Source organism: Miniopterus schreibersii, assembly GCF_964146895.1.
Source record: "Miniopterus schreibersii genome assembly, chromosome: 15".
NCBI classification, from domain to species: domain Eukaryota; kingdom Metazoa; phylum Chordata; class Mammalia; order Chiroptera; family Miniopteridae; genus Miniopterus; species Miniopterus schreibersii.
This window is the reverse complement of record NC_138115.1, coordinates 7237485-7258393: the sequence shown is the minus strand read 5'-3', so window position 1 is coordinate 7258393 and position 20909 is coordinate 7237485. Positions and strand designations below refer to the sequence as shown.

General features: G+C 46.6%; 1 protein-coding gene across 16 annotated transcripts in view; it reads right to left on the bottom strand.

Moving 5' to 3' along the window:
- Window positions 1-20909, bottom strand: part of MAGI1 (membrane associated guanylate kinase, WW and PDZ domain containing 1) — a 511189-nt gene that overhangs the window by 36725 nt on the left and 453555 nt on the right. For all 16 annotated transcript variants that reach the window (XM_081159072.1, XM_081159081.1, XM_081159083.1 and 13 more), the window contains one exon: window positions 5436-5467. In XM_081159072.1, the coding sequence (XP_081015198.1) occupies window positions 5436-5467 (32 nt within the window). The remainder of the gene's footprint in view (window positions 1-5435; window positions 5468-20909) is intronic.

Sequence of the window (20909 nt, the reverse complement as noted above, 5' to 3'; positions counted from 1 at the left end):
GTCTCTGTGCTGATACGTATATATTTTTTAAAAAAATACGGTTTTATTGATTTCAGAGAGAGGAAGTGAGAGATAGAAACATCAATGATGAGAGAGACAGTCATTGATCAGCTGCCTCCTGCACGGAGGCAGGGGATGGAGCCAGCAACCTGGGCATGTGCCCTGACCGGGAATCGAACCCTGACCTCCTGGTTCATAGGCCGATGCTCAACCACTGAGCCATGCTGGCTGGGCTGCGGTGATAGTTTTGAATGAATATTTTTATTTCTGAATATCAAATCAGAACCAACTAGAAGAAAAAATGGGCTTAATTTTGAAAACTCCATGGAAGTCCTTGGCCTCACTCTAGCCTGTGTCATAAGACTTTTTAAAAAACACTGTACTGCCTGGCCGGGTGTGGCTCAGCAGTTGAGCATCGACCTAGGATCCAGGAGATCACAGTTCTATTCCCAGTCAGGGCACATGCCCGGGTTGTGGGCTCCATCCCCAGTCGGGGGCGTGCAGAAGGCAGCCGATCAATGACAACTCTTATCATTGATGTTTCTCTCTCTCTCTCTCTCCCTCTCTCTTCCTCTCTCCAATAAAGATATGTTAAAAAACAAAAACACTGTACCCATCCCCCGAGAATGAGTGTTTTCCTTACTACTGACAGGCCAGGAGATCGGGAAGATGCAATGGTTCTATAAATGGAAATGGGGGAAAAACCAGCTCATCAGTCTTTCATAGACTCACTTAAAAATGAAGGTACTTATAAAGGGAGCCGAAAACATTTGCTTGGAAAAGCAAATGAATACAGACAGCACTTAGGAGCTTTAATGATGAGAAGAATTCATGTGGCTTAAAAATGATAAATCGATCCATCTTAAAGCAAAATTATTTACAGTTCACTTATTTGCCAAGACTGAAGCCACTGCAGTGATTTACATGGACAACAGGAAAAACTCCAAGTGCTGGTGAGATATTAGGCCAATGTCATTAAAGGTTGTGTGGGAATCAAAGACTCACGTGCCAGGCAAAGCGGAGATGGTCCTTCTTTTTGTCTCTTTCTTTGATCATTTACGGGTGTAAGTCAAACGATTTCTTCCAAAAAGGCAGGCAAGAGGAGTTAATGGAGGAGAAAAGGGAGGCATCGACTGGATATGAAAATGAATTTTAGTTCACACTGAATGTTTTCCAGCAATCTAATACAACAGCAAAGTCTATTTTCTAGGGCTCTAAAGGTTGAGGGTATGTGTTGCTGTGGGAGGTGAGAGGCAAGGAGGCTTATTTAAGTCACTCTAACCCTTCCCCATCTTCTCTCCTTGCAGCCTGTGGAGCTTGGATGGGTTGTGAACATTTTCCCGGTTGAAGGACAAGTGGTATCGGGGTCCTGTGACAACTGGGAGAGTTTCAGAAAGAGGCAGGGTGATCCAGGCTGGGGTCTCTCTCTTCCTCACATCTTTTTTTTTAAAAATATATCTTTATTGATTTCATAGAGAGTAAAGGAGAGGGAGAGAGAGAGAGAAACATCCATGGTGAGAGTCGTGCATGGGCTGCCTCCTGCACGCCCCTGACTGGGGATCGAGCCCACGACCCGGGCATGTGCCCTGACTGGGAATCGAACCCCGATCGCCTGGATCCTGGGTCGACGCTCAACCGCCGAGCCACGCCCGGTTGGGCTCTTCCTCACATCTCTTGAAGACTGGTTGTCAGAGATGTTTTTAGCATCCTTTCCAGGGGAAAGGAACAGAGACAATGGAACAGAAACCTGTCACTATTGCTACCTTTCGTCTTGGGGCGTTTGCTACAAAGAGGTTGGTGGGGAGACTTCCTTGCCCACCGTTCAGTGTCCCCCTTATGAAAACTCTGTGCCTGAGTTTTTTAGTAACTGGGAACACTGTGTCTCCCTGGTGAATATACTATGCTTTCTTTGATCTGACACTGTAAATACATAATGTAGTTTCCTACGTTGCTCAGGCTGCTAGGGAACTCGGAAGAATTCCTCAGCCCAATGACAGCACCTAACTCAGTCATGGGTCTTTTTTATGGCTTTGTAGGACTACTTCACTTAGATTATTGTAATTCAGATCTGAGTGATTTTCATTATGTATGTACTTGGTTCTGCTCTGTTAGCTTTTGAAAGTATATGCTCATCAGATTTTAAGGCCCAGGAGGAGGGTATAAGTTGCATGGCTGTTGGTCTCTCCTCAGTTGCACGAGGCAGGAATGTTTTCTGCTGTAGTCCCTGTTGTACACAGACACTGGTCTGACATAGATGATACTCGATTAACATCTACTGTTAGAACAGATGCATTAAAAATTCTGGTGATGTGTGACGATGAATCTGTTTATTGAAAGTAGCAATCAATAAACCGTGTGTTTGTAAGCTCCAGAAAAAGGCGCCATAACATCTTATTTATTATAGTATTTCCAGTGCTGCACAGAAAACCTGACCCTGAGTAGGTTCTCCACTTATCTGCTAAATAACTAGATGGATGGATTAACAAATAAAAAATAGCTACCAATGGATAAATGGATAGATGATGGATACACAGATGGACAAGTGATCAGATGGACACATGAAGGAAGGGAGAAACTGAAACAGTGAGAAATGAACAAGTGAGAAAATATAAATGGATATTAACTTAAAATTCAGGGTTTGGTATGATATTTAGAGTTTTAAATTCTCACACACAAAACCCTTGTGTGCGATCTAGACCAATAGTCTCAGCTAAACGCGTTTCCAGTCCGGATGATCAAATTGGGCCACAGAATCGGCTTCCCAGTAAGGTCTAAAACCTGACAGCAAATATGTCTTATTTTCATCTCTGCTATTCGGCAGAGAAATCTCTGATGTTATGGACGTCCGGGTATTAAATTAATCAAATTTCGTTAAGACACTGCCATTGTCCCCAGTGAGTATATAAACCATAAAGCCAACATTTAAACTAAATCTAGTAGGTGAAACTGCTTATTAAGAGTGAGCCATCGAGGCCATCTGGGAGGGCAAAAAAGATCAAAATAAGTCCCTCCGTTCTAATAAAAACCCAACTACTCAATTATTGAAAGGATTATTTTTTAAAAAGGTAGGAGGGCAGAAGGAAGCTGCCACTCGCAAGAGCAAGCCAACAACGTCAGGAGCCTCTGAGGGAGAAAAGGACCTGTTTCTGGGTGAAGACAGGACAGTCACAGAGCTGAGGGACAGTCACAGAGCAGAGCATCGCCCACGTCCTCCCACAGCCTGCAACCTGAGCCGGTCTGCCAGGTGGGCGTGGCTTTCTGGAAAAATGACATGCAGCACCCCCTGGATTTCCTCAGACCCCACCAAAAAACCCCCATCATCATTGGTCTCTCTGGCAGGACATCACCGAATCCAAACTGGGAAAGGGCAACAGCTTTCGACCCACCCGCGCCGAGCTCCCACTGATCGCAGATGTTAGCAGCGCGCCACTGGCGGCAGCTCCTTGGCCGGTAGCCCCCCAATTTTGCACAGCAGCTGCCCGAGTGTGCCGGCACCAGGAGTGCTGTGAGAGCCGTCATCCCCATCCTGGCACAGAAATCGGGAAGGACAAGGCCCAAGCTGGGGGCTGGTCCCTCTCTAACCCAGCCGCACACCAGCCTCTTGGCTCCTGGTAATTAAGAGCCAGCAGACTGTGGGCAAAGCAGTTAAAAGCGCTTTTTCCCAGGAATGCAGCCTGAGTAATTGGCTTGCTGCTTGCTCATGACATGGCTTCTACAAAAATAAACTGTCACAGGGAGTTCTTTCATCTGACTCGGTGAATGCAGGCACTATACCTGTCTGACACCCTGAGTGCAGCACGGGATTTCCAAAACACTTTGGGGAAGAAAAGACACAAATGAGTCTTCAGAAATCCTCTTGCACAGTTAAGTCTAAATGGGATGCAGAACAAAAAGGAGCGCCGTGCCACCTGGCGTCTTGCTGCCCCTGCAAAACTGCTGCATCTCCCCCAGCAGGCTCCTGTTGGGACCCCGTTCCACGTGGGTGTGTAAAATCGGTCCATCACGTAGCGTGGCTGGGGGTGGGGGTGGGGGGAAAGGGTGGCTTCGCTGACTCAAAACCCATGTGACCATCTTCCAGATTTGCTTCTGTTTTCCTGCAGGCTGGACAGGCTTCTGACTATGACCCAGGGATGAGGGACACGTGTGCACCAGCACACACACACCCCAATGCACACACATACAGGCTCTGGCATCTTGGTGGGCGCCTAGATGTGCCCGGACATTAACACAAACTGACAAGGGATGCAGCCCTGAAGCCACATGTCCCAATGGCCACGGCACTAAGCCATGGCAATCACATCAGTTATTGCAGGTTTTTCCCTTTGGAGAACTTGGGACTGGGGCTTCGACATGCAGGAAGCTCCCTCTCTCAGCTCCTTAATAAATTTCTGCCTCCTGCTGCCGGGCGTGGAGGCAGGTGGAAAGAATTCAGCTGCAGTGCCAGGAGCTACAAAGTTTTAAGGTTCTCCTTTCCCAGGTGACAGAAAGCTGTAAAATTTCCCTCCCCCAAATATTGTAAGCCACATGGAAATGGCTCCTCTTTATCTGAATGGCAATGAACTGGGGAGCCTCTTCCACCCGATCAAATTCACAGGCATGGGCAGTCCGGATTTTGAGTTTGTAAGTAGCATTTTAATTTGTTGTCAGTGCCCAGGAGCAGAAGCTCACGCCACCAATCAAAACACTATAGCCTCCAAGCTATTAGCTAACATGTCAACTAGGTAATGCATCTTCAGGGAAACCAGACTAGAAAGGACAGCAAAACATTGATTTTTTTTTTTTTTTTGAAGAATCCCATACCTGCAGCATAATGCTGCTAAAGCTAGCGAAACAACAAAGGACATTTCCACAGCAAGGAAATGTCTTGTTCTCAGTGCTGGGGCAGCGAACATTGTTGCATGTGAGCATGGACATGCATACAGGGCAGAGCGGTCTTCCCTAAACCCACAGGCTTTTTAATTTTGTAAATCAACCATCATTCAGTGCATGAGAAAGCTCAGGGGAGAATCTACCCACGTGAACGGCTGGAAACACCAGTTGAGAGCAAGGCTACCCAGAAAGCAGGTGGAGCTTTTTTTTTTTTTTTTTTTTTTGGTATTCACCTCCCAAAAGAAACAATAGCATTTGTCTCAAGTTAAAACATCTAAGAAACTCATCCATTGAGAGAGTTGCAATGCATTCATATAGAGAGGATTCCAATCACGCTTTCTTTATCCTGGCTCCCGCAGCCTGCCCACAAATCACTAGGCAGTTAAAGACAAACCCAAATACCTTCTCTACCGAGCGGATCCCCAGAACTTCACATAGGAGCCGGGCTCCTGTCTCCCCATCTTCTCCAAAACACATTTAGCGAAGTCAAGCCAGACGGCGTCCCCTCCCACCCGCAACCGCCCCCACCCCCCCAAACGAGCACCAAGTAACTGGCAAGTCCTTACCGACTTTGGGCTCTTCTTGGGAACTGGCAGCCCTGGAAAAAATGCAACAAGGAGGGGAGGGGGGAAGAAATCATTAGCATATAAATGTTACCTTTTCCTTAAAGAACAATCCCCAGGTGTTTCATGGCAACCTAGCCATCCGCAGAGTTAGGTCAGATTTCTCCCCAGCATCGGGGTTACCAGGCTGTTCATATCGAATCAAAGCAGAGGGAGGAGAGCGAGAGGCAGGAGATCTATCTGCATTAGCTATGCTGACTTGTACTGCAGCAGCCTGGAGGCTGGGAAAAGAAATTCACAGACCTCGGCAGCCTGGGAAATTGAACACTTGGACAGAATCTCAAATGCTCTTCTGGATTAAGACAGACTTAACTTACAATTAAGTCCAGGATATTTCCTTTCCACCCGATCCACTTGTCAATTGAAGCGGACCAATCAGGGCAGAGGAAGGGGTGTATATTGAATTTCAGTGGAGTACATGGTTAAAATTTAATTTTTTTCTTTTTTTCTCTCGATCTTTCCTTTTTTTTTTCTCTGTCAGGAGAGGAAATGCCTTCTTTACTTGGAAGAGCAGAACACCAAAACAAAGACGGATGCTCTTTTGCCAGCACAGAACACAAATGCAAGTTGGTCTGGGGACCCCCTATGGACCATGGACACGCCTCTCCGTGTGTCAGTCATCCAAGCAAACTCCTATTCGGCCTGGGGGAGGGACTCAGCTGGGACCAGCCCCTCAAGGGGAAAGCATGTCTTTGGAGAAGGAAAGAAGTTTCACATAGCAGAGAGAGAGAATATGGAGAAAGGGGAAGGCAGAGGATACTAAGATGGGCAGGGAACCTGCTGGCTCTTCCAAGCCCTGTACTCAGTGGGAGTGAGACAGCTGGGAGGAAGGGACCTCTGATCTCATTTCTAGGAAAGTCAGAAGGATCAGGGCAGGTATGGGAATGTGCCCCCAGGGGAGCACCAGAAAGGAAAAGTAAAGCACCTAATCATTTCTGCAAGCTGCCCTCTCATTTAAAAAAAATTCTTCAGATCCCATCTGTATTAGACACCAAAGGTACACTTGGATCTGGTGATTCTGCATTGGAAATTTCAACTTTTTAAAGAAAATGATCCCCACGTAGTGTGTGGATTTCTACTCTTTTGGAAGTAGCCTGTCAAATCCATTTCCAAGGCAACGGAAATGGGTGACTAGGGAGAAGACACCCTGAGGAGCACTGGGAAGTGTCCCCTGCACTCAGGCCTGAGAGGGATGAGTCGTCTTCAAAGGCATGAGGGCGCTTCTTTAGCAGGGCTCATCACAGTGCCAAAATGAGGTCACCGCGGTCTCAGGCAGGTAGCGTGGCTCTCAGATGCCAGTGCTAAGGAGCACATGGCAGCTTGTTAAAAACGCAGGATCCCCAGGCCTTACCCATCAGGGGCCCAGAAATCTGCAGGATGAACAAATATTCCACAAGATTCTGACACAGGGTTCTGAGGACCACATCTAAGGCAACTACCATGCAGTATAAAGAGTGTTACTCTTTTGAGTCAGGCAGACTCAGAGAAGAAACTCTCAGTGGGCTGTTTTAGAGCCTTCCGGGCCTCAGTTTCTCAGTTTATGAAATGGAGTTAAGAAGACTCACTTCACAGGGTTGTCAGTAATCAAATGGACCAAATGCTGAAAAGCCTTGTACTTGGTAAAAGGCAGGCCCTCAAATGTTCTCCCCTTCCCTCTCCTTTGCTAACTGACACCAGTCAGGAAGGAAGTGGTTCTGGTTATCTTACTCTAATGCGGCAAAATCACCGGCCTAGCACGTTAAAATAGAAAAAGTACTATAGGGGAAATATTTTACCTATAGATGAGAATAACCATGTTGGGCAATTTAGATATGTCATTATTTTAAAAAGTAATCATTAGGTGCTTTTGTTTGTTTGTTAATGTGATTACCTTAGAGAATTTTATCAAGTTACATTAGTGTGGGTCACTGTCTACACTTCAAAATCACATAATATTCCTGGTTAAAGTTCATATTTTCCCCTAATTCAGACTGACCTTAGTTAACTGAAATGAGCAAGGCTGCACCACAGTTAGCTAGACCTGGCCTTGTCCAGGGTCCCCGTGACTCTACAGAAATGCGTATGACATGTCCAACCAGGTCAGAGGAGTCGGGAACAGGGCGTCAACCCACACCTGCCAGTTAGTTCTTCATAAGACTACGGCCCTCTTACATGTTCTGCCTCTAAGATTTTCACACATAAAGTAAAGGCCACTCCCATCCTCTGTCATGGAGAAACACACGCTCCAGGTGCTGGGTAAGGGTGCTCCCTGCAGCGCTGCTGGTGGAGGGAGACCTGGGGACAGGTGGACGCTCTAATACGCCGTGGGCCAGCTGACCTGGGAAGCGTCTGCAGAGGTAGAAGAAAGGAGCTATTCTGTGGGTAACAGCCCGACGGTTCCTGAAACATGAAGCTGAGTGAGGGCAGCAGGCCGCAGTGGCAGGTAGGGGAGGAGACAGGTGCTAACTGCACTCAACACACGCACAGCACTTGCCTCTCGCCACTGCACACACCAAACTGGTAACAGGGACATTTCTGGTGGGACAAGGGAGGGCAGGGTTCTGGGGACTAGTTTAGGCAGAATTTCCCCTTAATCTAGAAATCTTTATCAGGAACACCATAGTCACATCTTGCTGAGACAATGAAATATTAATTTAAAAATAAACGTCAATTAATTAATGGCCCTTCCATTAACTGTATAAACCCAAGCAGTCTGAAGCACACTGGGGTGACCAGTGATGGTCCATTTTCTCTGAGGATGCAGTCCAGGGAACATGCCAACAGTCCCAGTCTGAAGCATACTGGGGTGACCAGTGATGGTCCATTTTCTCTGAGGATGCAGTCCAGGGAACATGCCAACAGTCCCAGCTCCAAAGACACAAGTTGTATTTTACAACAATGACAAACTTTTTCTAATTTAAAGAGGAATTTGCTTCTGTTTGCTCGCTAGTTGTTGAAAATGTTCATTTAAAAAGCCATGCCTTTTACAGGAGCCCAAAGTGGCCACACATCAGTACTTAAAAGTCAAAAATCAAAAGATTCCACTTGACTGCTTTCAAACAACAACAATTTGTTTTAGGTCCACAGAGTCATTAAATCTTAAAATCTAATGAATGCTGGAACACAGCTCCTGATACAATTTATCATTCATTTTAGCCCAAACTATTCAGGTAGATTGAAAACAGCTGGGAGGCCTGGTGGAAAACACTAGAAAAGAGTCACCATTTGGCAGAGTCGCCCAAGACCTAGAAATCTGAGGATGTGGCTCTTATCTAGCTGGAGCTGACCGCAGGCCACCCCACACTGGCTGGGCAACAGCAAGAGGCACAACCCCACCCTTCAGGGCACCTGGGTAGTTTTCCTCAGGACAAATGTGCTGAGTGTTCCCAGTGGGAAGCTCGTGTTGTGTAAATCGCATATTCCACAGGAGGCAAATGGAATAATGGGCTCATCTGCTCCCTCCCGGAAAAGGAAGGAGCATTTGGAGAGGAGGCAGAAGAAAGGGGTCACGGATGGCACCACCTGAGAGCTTAGACGGTGCCAAATGTGACTTCAAAGGGATCCCAGGACACTTTTACTGGGAAGTGTGTGTTCACAGTGTGAGTTTTAGTGTGATCTACAGAAGTGAGAAAAGCCTGGGAACGGAAGTTCTAAATTTCCCTGTGATAAAGGCGTCCCTTCAGAGAAACAAATGGCCAAGTCTCTGCTAGCGACTGGGATCTGACCAATTAACATGAGGAGGAGGAGGGATCTCGCTCCTTTTAAATATCAAGGCCATAAACTATGCCACTGAGCATGTTCTCGTATAACTAAATGGCAAATGCTATTCTTGGTGAAATTTTATAATGGTGGTACACAATTTACATAAAAGAGTAAAAATATAATGGAATATATATGCCTTTGGAAACAAAGAAAAGAAGGTTATGCCCCAAAAGACCATGCTGGTTCTTTGGCTCATGGCATCAAGATGCCTTCATTGCCTATTCTTGTATTTTCTACAACAGGCAAAGCTGCTCAGAAGCACATAGTTTTGCATATAACTCAAGCAGTCTCTGAAACCTTGACCAGTGGCCTTGCAAAGCCCCTTTTGTTGGGTCCTTAAGCCATCCTTGCCCAAGCACATCACGATGGTGTTGGCTGCGACTCCTAGGGTGACATTCGCACCACCTAGGTTTGTGCCTCTAGTAAGGGCAGCATGGGAAAGATTCTGTGTCTGCGAGAAGAAGGGACAGTGAGAAGCACCAAGCAGAAAGGGGGAAGCTGCTTTTTTTCTCTGCCTTCTTTCTTGGGACGATCTAAAGGGCACATCTAAAAAGTTTTTTAGGGGAGATACTGCGTTAAAGAACACACCAGAACACTAACATTCACCAGCAAAAATGCTACTGCACGAAAAATAATGGACCTGCTAGGTGATGAGGTGATGCTTTTATTGGAAAGGAGGGGTAATATGATGACGGAGCCAAATACTAAGAATTCAGTGAGGTAGAGATGCGGAGGGGGTGCAGGAAAGACAGTGAGAATCTATGACTTCCCAGGAATGCAGAGCTGATGGTTATTTGACTGCAAACCAGTGGCTCTACACAATTAATATTAATGACCAGTAACCCTCCTAAAAAGCCATCTCCACCATCCTCTGCCAACTAGTTTGCTGTTTTGTTTGTTTCATACATAATATATAAACCATGAAATAAATGTAAACTGCTCTGACCTTACCAACCAAATGCTAAGGACAGTCCAGAAAACTGCAAAAGGCAGGTACAATCAAGGCTCACTTTCTGCACTGAAGGCAAGAAGGAAAAGGGAAAATTCACTCACTCATTTAACCAAACTGTGCTAAAGGCCTACTGTGTGCCAGGAGAGGGCATGAAGTAAGCAACGAACAAGACCTACAGCAGCCTGTTTTCACAGTGCTCGCATTCTGCGGGGACACAGAATAAACAACTTGGCCAATCATTTCAGGGCAGTGACTTGGGAGAGGAGGACGGAGCAGGACAGGGCACGCGGACCTGGGATGCGCAGCCGGCCCGCACGGGGCGCTCAGGCCGGCCTCCCTTGGAGAGATGGTATTTGGGCTGAGACCCAAATCATGAGAAGGAAGCCACCACGTGACTGCTCATCCACATAAGATTTACCGAGCCGTGCCACAGGCCGAATGAAGCATTCCGGGAGAGATGAAGGCAAACCAGACGTGGCCCTGACCTGAACAAGTTCACAGTCTCTCCTTCTAAAAGAGAGAGACTGGTATGGGGAAAGCCTGGGGGGGGGGGGGGGGGAATGTATGGGAGGTGGAGGGAATCAGTTGGGTTAAAAAGGGGGCATCTGTGATAGTCTCAACAATAAAGATAAATAATAATAATAATAAAAATAAAATAAAAGAGAGAGAAGCAAAGTCAGTCATGACTCGGTGCAGTAAGTGCTAAGCGCCTGGACAGGAGGAAGCACTGTGCTCCCGGGAGCACGAGGAAGGGAAGCTAATCCAGAGGGAGGAGGGGCAGGAGGGACGAGCTAACCCTGAGCGAGGCCAGCCCTGAGCCACGGGGTCAGGGCTGGCAGCCCTGCGCTGAGCAACGCTTGACTACATAATGGTGATGATGCTTTTTAAGGCTTTTTTGTGTTTTTTAAATTAAAGCTAAATCAGTGTGCCAGCATAAACTCAAGGCCAAGTTTAAACTAGAGTTCATTTTCACTGAAGGACCTTACAAACACTACATATCACAAAACCGAATCCATAAAACCAAATGAAAAAATGGTTCTAGTTTAAACATGTTTGATTTTTTCCCCTCCTTCCTCTGGCCAAATATCATCATCAACCCTGTGGTACAATTTTTCAATGTAAATATGATACCAGCTGCCAAGAACAGAAGCATCAGACCCAATGTCTCCAAAAAGATGAAAACATCCTTTCCCTTGGGGATCCTGTAATGGTGATTATGATATACGATGGCCATCATCATTGAGAGAGATGGTTGGACTTCAGATGTACGGAATAAGTAGCTCCCAATGCGGTGCCAGTCGGCATTTTGTTAAGAAGATTAAGAATATAGTTGTGCAGCTTTACAGCTGCGGAGAGGTCTGCTTCAATTACACAGTACATATAGCCTCATAAATATGTCCTGAAGAGAAATAAACGGTTGGCGAAGCTGGTGATTGCTAATGGTTCACAGAGCCTTTCACCTCAAAGTCCTAAGCCTTGAGTTGGCACAGGTGAGGAGAGACCTGAAGTCCTTAAGACCCTGGGCTGCTCAGAACCCTACGTAAAGATGGATGAATTGTCATCCTGAGATAAGTGGTCTTAAAGTGAAAAGGTGTCATTGAAATGACACAGATAGTTCTATTGTTGTTGACTGTCAAAAACATGTAAAGTAAACCTTGAAGGGTTGAAAACTTGGCTTCTCCTTTCATTTCTTTAAAAAAAAGTCTTCAAAGGCAATGGCTGAGTGCAAAAGTAACTAGCAAGAACTGGGAGCTTTGACACACATGTGTACTTCACGGCCGCTGTCTGAGTTAAGTACTAACATCACCTCTACTTTATAGATGAGAAAATTGAGGCACGGATGGTTCAATAACATGGCCAAGGTCACAGTCAGGTGAGCAGCTAAGAGGAGACTTGGCCTAATGCCAGGCCTGGGCTTGTAAGCACTGAACTAACTGTACGGTCTCATTCAAAGGTGCTTAATCTGTTTGGGGTCATATCCTCACAGCCCTCTATAGGGGATAAAAACAACAGCATGTACCTGCCAAATGCACTCACAGAAAATTCTGCAGACAGCTCCACAGGGTACGTGGACACCAACCTATAGTTAATTGATAGCATGAAAATCTATGCCTAGTCCATCAAGTTCTTCCCACGTCTCTGATACTTGACTTTGAGTGACAGTCCCCGAATCATTGACTAGTCAAGACTGCACAAGTAACAAGGGGGGTCTCTCATTTGGGGGCAATGAAGCAAGTTTTAAAGCTACCGAACTAACAGGTTGGCTGGTCACCAATCTGTATGAGGTACTTTCAAAAGTGGGTAGGAACTTTATCTAGTTTGTAAATGTACTCTGACACTCCCTAATTACAGGATTATTTTAAAAACTGGAGGTAGGGAAAAGACGGTGTGACAGAAGTAGAGTGAGTTATGGCATCTTCTCTCTAGAAGGGGAAAAAAAAGGGACTGTCAACTTAAAAAGACCACTGATTTGACATGATGTACCCACACGAGGCCTATCTTTCTTCTCCAGGGAATATTCCCAAGATCTACTGTTTGAGGGTGGAATTAAGGCAGCCTCTCAAACGGTTCCAGGAAAGCTTTCAAGCTCTATGTGGGTTGAAAATATTCATGATTAGGCTTTTTAGGCATAGGGTCTTACCTCAGTCTAGAAGTGGACAGCTTGACTTTCCTACCACCTACATTCAAAATCTGAATTGCTTTTTTTGTGCAAATGCTTAAGGGTTGGCCCTGTTATCCATTCCCCTTATCAACAGTTCATGGAGGTCTCTCTGGGATAGGAAAAGATGACTCGTGGCCTCGAGGCTCCAAGGCAGTTCCTCTAAAACTGAAAGTTTGGCTTTTAGCTGCATGGCATGTATGGGATTGGGGGGAGGGATAGGAAACAAGGGCTCAAAATAGCTCACCGAAAGAAAAAACCCGTAAGCATTCCTTTTTGGGGTTGGAAAAACAGGATGCTGTGTGGGCCCTTATTTTAAGGTCACTGGCCCCGAAGGGAAACCTATCACTGTAATTGGTGTTGAGATGTTTCTAAGTTAAAAAAAAACCCAAAACATGCCAGGATCCTTTTTTCAGGGTTACTGACTATTAGGATGATTTTATCCTGCCTGCTTATTTTTAGCAATGTAAATTAGGCACAGGACCAAGAGAGAACATCCCAAATTCTATCCTCCTAGGACACCAAAGCCCTGACATGTAAGCCCTTCTTGAGGTTTCTTAATCTCTCCCACCACATGTCTCCAAAACCTATCCCACATCCATCCCTATCTGTCCATCTCCACTGCCACTGACTTTTCTTTCCTGAGGGCAAGAGTCTAAAAACTGTTCTGTCTGCTTTGTTCTCCATTCCCCTTAATTCATTATCCACATGGAGGCCAGAGACACCCTCCTAGAGCATAAATCAGATTATATGGTCTCCTGGTTACAAGGTCCTGTGGCTTCTGAACAGTTTTGATGAAACACGAACTGTTTCCTGTCCCGCAAAGCCCTCCTTGATCTGCCCTGCCCACCTCTTTAATCTTATTTCCTAATACTCTCCTCGCGCATTTGCTCCAGCCAGGCTGGCACCCTCCGCTTCTGGGCTAAGTCCTTTCCTTCCTCTGGACATTTCCACTGGCTGTTCCCTCTGCCTGGAACACTGTGCCTGCAGGTCGATGTGTGGGCAGCTTCTCCTCCGCAGGGCTCTCCTCAATGTCACTTCTCCAGAGAAACCATCCAGGGATGAGGCCATCAACAGATCTTAAGTGATGCTTCTTGCCACACTCTATTCACACAGCTCAGTTTCTCAGTTTTCACAGATTGATGACTCTCTACAATCACTATTTATATTGTTTATTGTTATCATTTACTGTTTATTGCCTATTTCAGGGACCCAGTCTCTTATCCTAGGGCCAGTCTCCGGGCCAAGAACAGTATCCAGTCCCCAGTTCAATAAACATCTTTTGAATAAATGTGTGAATTTGTTGAGCTTCAGAAGCGAATTTGTACCTTGAGGGCTCAGGAGGAGCTGCTGCGGAGAAGGGGTGGGGTGGCTCGGCCTGTCTTTTGATCGCCATTAACTCTGCTGCGACTTCAGAGCTCTGGATCCTTGGGCTGCTCCTTGATTTACTGATGAGCTGCCAGGCTCAGCTCCACTCGCCACTGCGTCCCTCCACGCAGAGAGCAAGGTCCCGCTGTGCCACCTTGTGTTCTAAATGCCCATCACAGCGATGGCTCAGGTCCAGCGTTAACGAAGGCTCCCGGCTCTCAGCCTCAGCCAGCGGCACGCTCTCAGGGTTCCCCGAGTCTGAATACCCCCTCAGTGAAGGACACCTTTACGCCTGTCCTCAGAAAGGCACTTCCTTTGCCTCACCCGTCCCCACAGAAAGCCAACCCTGACAAAAAAGAACATCTCAGATCCTTTTCTGCAGCCAAATCCATGAATCTCTCGAGCAGTTTTAACAGCCTCATCGGCGTAATAATCACTTTTCTGCTGCAATGTACTTTTGCAAAATAGGAGGAAAATTTTCCTGTTCTCTCCATAAGGGCGTCTATTATTTAGCCATTTCAATTAGCTTTATTACCGAACTGCTTAATTGCGACTGAAGACAACCCTGGCACCATATGAAACTGTATTCCAATCTCTTAAATTTAGGAAATCATATGAGCCCTAGAAAGCGCTGGGCATGGCTAACAAGGGCCAGGCGGTCCGCCCTGGGAACCTGTAGGGCTGCTTCATGCGGTGCCTGGAAGTCAGACCGAAAGAGCCACTTACTGGAGTCAGGTTTTCCCAGAGCACAGAACATAGGAGGAGCAACCCCATCCATCTCCCATGGAGATATTAAATGTCTTCAAAAACCTCTGGCTGAAACAATATTGGAACTGGTCTAAGTGGTTCTGTGAATTACAGAGGGAGGGAGCAGTTTCCCTGACTGTGGATTCCTAATGAACTGCGGCCCGGCCCGGAGAGCTCTGGGAGGCAGCAGAAGCTGGGCTTTGTTCAACTATTAGATTTCAGGTTTCAGTGAGTCAATGCTCATTCTGCCAACGGGATTTGCTTAAAGGCAGAATATGGGGATCAGCTTCACTCACCCCCCCCCCCCCCCAGCACACACACTGCCCCACTCAGGGTGACTCTCAATTAAAAATAACTTTTATAGGTCAAGTACATTTAAGGTGCAGGGAAAATTCGAGAAGTGCAAGGCTACTTAATGAAATTTTTTATCCGGAAACAAGATGTATCACAGGCACTGCCTTGAAGGAGGACTCTGCGTTTCGGGCAGGGAAGGGTAAGGAACAGAAGACGCTCAGCTCAACAAGTTTCTCACCGTGGGGACCAAGCACCAGGGTCCTTTTGCTTCCCCTCCTGTCTCATTTTGGCTGTTACCTGTTGCTTTTTCTAGGTAAATGAAGCTCTAATTAAACTTAGAGTCAAGGCACAAGGAGAACTCAATGCAAGCAAACACACTGGAAATGCATTTTTAAAAGCGGCTCTAAAGTTTTGAGACTGCTTTGTACATACAAGCAATCGGCCATGGATATTTTGGGGTACCCATTGCACAGTGAATTTGCACAGTTCATCCAATTTTTCCTCTTGCTTTTGGATTTAACATTCTCAGAACAAAAAGATCATGGAAGAGTCTGACCCATAAAGGTCCTATTATGTAAGCGAGACACATAGGAAAGTGATGAAATCTAACCTTGGACCCAAACTCAGCTTCTGTCTAAGAGGCCTTGGAAGCAATGGTCAGAGAACGGGCGGAGTTCCCCTCGTGTCCCCTGCTCTGGATTCCTGACCCCACTCTCACGTTACTCCCACGCACCCCACCCCACCCCCGTTTTCCCAACCTCTTAAGGGCCTCCTAGATTTCAGATTTCACAGACCAGCACATTTTTGTAAAACAGATTTAAGCAACTGGTCACAATCCGCCAATTCATTATTTTGCAAACTAGGAACACTGAAAAGGGGGGGTAATCAACCACTTCCCATAAATAAGAGCCTATTTCAGCAGGAAAAAAATAGGAAGGATATCATCTTGGAAAATCTTAACTTCATGGAAAACCTATTCTGTTCTGATTTTTCTCATTTCACAGTTTATTGGAAATCATGTCATCACAGACCACAAGGAACACATCTCCAGCGACCTAGTCCTTGAAGTTCTTCCTTTTTGCCTTCCCTCATCTTTTCTGGAGTCCATGCAATTACACTAAAACAGCAGGACCTCCTGGGTATCTCCTGGTTTCCTTTCTTTGGAGCCCCATCCACTCTGGCAGAACACTACGCCCTCCCTCAGGACAGGGTGGCACTGGGGGTCTCGGTCCAGGGTCACTGCAGTGCCAAGGAAGGTAGAGCTCCACCCCCATTTCAGATGACAGCGCACAGGCTCAGGGACATTGCCCAGAGCTGACCCAGCCTGCACTGCTAGCTAGCGGGAGAGAGGAGGTCGGAAGGGAGATCATGACAACTGGCCAAGTGCCACTCCCATTACTGAGCAGAGGCAGTAACTGAGAAGAAATGGGGAAATTCTCACATGAAATTTCTTCCGTCCAAGTTCTACAAAAAAAAAAAAAAATCCATAAACTGACTTCATTTGCATCTACAAAAAACAGAACATAGCATTTTCTTTTTTTCCCAAAGAACTTTATAGATTTTTAAGGAGAGGAAGGGAGAGGGAAAGAGAGACCGAAACATCACTGGCTCTCTTACCCCCCACTGGGGACTGAGCCTGCAAACCGGGCATGTACCAAGTGCCTTGGCCAGGAATTGAACTGGCAACCCTTCGGTGCACGGGACAACGCCCAACCGTTAACCGAGCCACACCAGCCAGGACTGGAACACAGCACTTTCAATAAGCAAAACAGATGGGTGTCAAAGGGATGAAAGCAGTGGTTCTCAATCAAGATTGACGTTGCCCTTCAGGGACATCTGCCCTGTCTGAAGACACTGTGGATACCACCACAGGGGAAGAGGGCAGGGTGTTACTGGCATCTAGTGGGGAGAGGCCAGGGAGGCTGCTAAACATCCTGTGACACAGAGATGGCCCCCACAGCAAAGAACCGTCTAGTCCATGATGTCAACAGTTCCCAGTTTGAGACACTGCGATAAAAACAGCTGTCTCTTTCTCCTCCAGTCACCGAAGTCTAAGTGACAAACTACATACACAAAGGGTCCTGTTAATTCATGGGCAGTGCAGTTATTTTTAATGCAATCACTTCCCACTTTGGTAAATGGTATCTATGGCAAAAGTAACCATGGAGAACATTTTAAAATTTAGAATCAACATAAATATCTAAGGAAGCACAGACCTAATTCCAACTGTCTCCCAATGATTAAAAATAAAAACCCTGATAAGTGCTTATGCAACTATAAGAAAGCAAGTTTAACTTTTTAGATGAGCACATCAGGACAAGGCCCCTGAGCATACCAGCTGCCAAAATAAAAGTCTAATAAATGCTCAGGTTGCTGAATGAGGTGAGTTGAGAGCCAACAACAGGGGTAGACAGGGATTCCCTCTATTGCAGTCTTATCATTGGCCCAGTTTCCTAGCTACTATGACTGCTACTCTATGACACGGTGCAAAAGGATCGCCCAAACTACTTTGCCTCAACTATTAAAATTACAAAGTTAGTATATTAGAATTTTTCAAGGCAAAGGCAATATACCAGGTGAGAGTTCTAGAAAAAGACTTCAGCAGGAAACACTGGGGAGGAAGTGATTAATCACACTGCATGTTTACAGATGCTGACCTGCATGCCATTCACTTACAGTGGGAGATTAACACAGCGACGGTGTTTGTTAATGAAAGGGAATGAATAGTGTTTACTGCATATGGTGGGAAACAAGGAATGTAGAAACATAAAAAGAATGTAGAGTATGAAATGAACCCAGATAACAGGTTGGCACAAAAAAAGGCATGTTGCCTGTTGCCAGGGGAACAACACTCCCAGGGACTCAGCGCTATTTTCAAAGACCTAAGATTCTACCAAGGAGCCTGGCCGGCGTGGCTCAGCAGTTGAGCATTGACCTAGGATCCAGGAGATCGGGGTTCAATTCCCAGTGAGGGCACCTGCCCGGGTTGCGGGCTCGATCCCCAGAGGGGGGCGTGCAGGAGGCAGCCGATCAGTGACTCTCATCATTGATGCTTCTATCTCTCTCTCTCCAATCAATAAAGACATATTAAAAAAAAAAAAAAAAGATTCTACCAATGAGATCTCTGAACCAACAAAGATTATGTTCACAAATAGGGGACACGATTGATTTCTGAGCAGGAATACAAACAGGGGGAATACCGGGAGAGGTGTCCGTTGGGGCACCTTTAGAAATCGGCAGGTGGCAATGCAGGCAGCTACAATACGGACCCTGGCAAATGCTTCACTCCAGACGGGCATGGTAGAGTGCGCGATTTAACCGGAGGGCAACGAAGCAAGGTGGGAAAATGTTAACTGCAGTCAACTCTGCTTCGGATAACAGTTTTTAAGATGTTCAGAACTGAAAAATACTCAAAATAGAGGCCAGGAAGATACCTCCTGCAATAAAGAGAAACTCAGCAGAGTAAGGTTGCGAAGTGTCGGAAAAGGGAGATGGTCATATGCTCCCCAAGGCAGAGGCTGCTCACCTGGGAGACACCCTCTGAAGGAGATGGGAACCACAAAACCAATTTTGAGCCCGGCTGGGCGTGTCGACCTAGGATCCAGGCGATCGGGGTTCGATTCCTGATCAGGGCACATGCCGGGGTTGTGGGCTCGATCCCCAGTAGGGGGCGTCAGGAGCAAGGGGATCAATGACTCTTTTCATTGATATTTCTATCTCTCTCTCCCTCTCCCTTTCTCTCTCTGAAATCAATAAAAAAGAATTTAAGGTGAATTTTCCTTGTGTTTTAAAGTTTCTCCCCCTTTCGGACTAAAGATATTTTACATAATAAAATCATCTAAATTAAGCCTTGTAAGCAATGTTGGTCCAGTATATGTGAAGCCCTGTAATTCCCATTAAAACTGGACGAGCTGTTTCCTGCGATAGAGCAGACAGCCCCACATGCTAAGGCTCGATAAGTCTTTCAAGCTCTCTGAGTCCCAATTCCCTGCGACCCCCTGACATCTACTGAACACACATAAAGAGCTTAGAGCAGTGCCTACACACGGAAAGATTTGAATAAGTTGGTCCTATTACTGTTATCTATATAAAAAAATCCGTTCGCCATGAAATTGCCTTCCATTCCATACTTCCCTTATACTCAAAGGTATACAAGAGAAAGGGTAACATAATAGATACTCGACATCTACCTTCTGAGGGTAAATAATGGGAACCTCTCGCGCAGGGCTGTGCGATAGCACTTTCTGCGAGTACAGGGATGTTCTGCGACTGAACTGCCCACTGCAGTAGCCACGAGCCACACTGAGCTCCTACACTGTGGCCCACGGGGCCGAAGAACCGAATTTTACAGGGAAGTTAGTTTTAATTAAGCAGCCACGTGTGCCTAGTGACGACGGCACTGGATGCTGGAGAAGGCGATTCCCTGGCGTGATTCTCCGATAAATGTCCTCCTCATGTGGAGCAGCCTGCGGCCCAGAGCCCAGGCTTCGCAGGCAAACTGGCTGCCACCTGTCCACCCGTGGTTTTCAGGGGGTCGCCCTCTCCTGCCGTTTCCTCAGCTATGATGAGAGTGCCCACCTCAGAAAGTGCTCTTGAGGGTGAGTGTTTATGAAAACAAAGGGCCTGGCATTCATTCCTATTTTCGGCCAACAGATACGACTTTCTGAATACCTGCAATGTGCCAGGCACGGCTGGCAGGTGGTAGGTGAAGAAATGGCTGAGACCAGGCCCCTGCTCTCCAGATCACAGGGAAGTGACAGGAGGGAGGAGGAGAGAGCAGAAAGTCACGGCAGTGGATGCTACTTTATTTTCTACGGTGGCCAGAGCAGGCTTCTCACAAGAAAAGTCCTTGGAGCAAAGCCTGAGGGGCGTGCATGAGCCCTGGGGCTCTCTGCGAGAGGAAAATACAGGCCAAGGGAAAGAGCCAGCACTCAGGTCCTAGTGCAAGGCTTCAGGTTCACTGTGAATGATGGGAAACCTTTCTGACATGAGGAGGGACTTGATCAACTGATGTTAAGTCACTCTGGCTGGAGAATAGACTGTAGGAAGCAGAGACCTGTTGCAAAGCCCCTGCAGGGCCAGGTGCCAAATGATGGATGACGGAGGCCAGGGACGAGCTGGGAGGCAGGCCGAGCCTGGGCACAGGGAGACGGAGAGCCGACACGGTTTGCTGTGTGAATATACAGAACTGTTAGGATATCACTCTGCGAACACCCTGAGTTCCTCTTTTGGAGGCTCTGCAGTTCAATTTGAGACATTCTGGCAAACACTTAAGTGGTGTAATCTGCAATTCATTCTCCAGTCCAAGACAAAGGGCAGAGAGAGGAGAGGCACCTGCTCACCCCAGTGCAGATCCCTGGCCTGCAGCTCACCGCAGTTCTGATGATGATGATGGCTGTGCATCATTTCAGAGGGAAACACACACACGACCTAATGCTAGTGAGGGGCTTAGATGAGATTAGATGTTGCTCTGCCTAAATGGATCCATGATGATTTAGTGAACTAGTAACACCATCAGAAAATTGGGATGAAAATTAAGTGGCATCAACTTGCTCATGGACCTCAGACCATATCCACTCCTTCATGTGTAAGATATGCTCCCCAGCAGTTAGGGAAGTCACTGAACCTCTCTAGCCTCAACTTCCTCTTCTCTAAA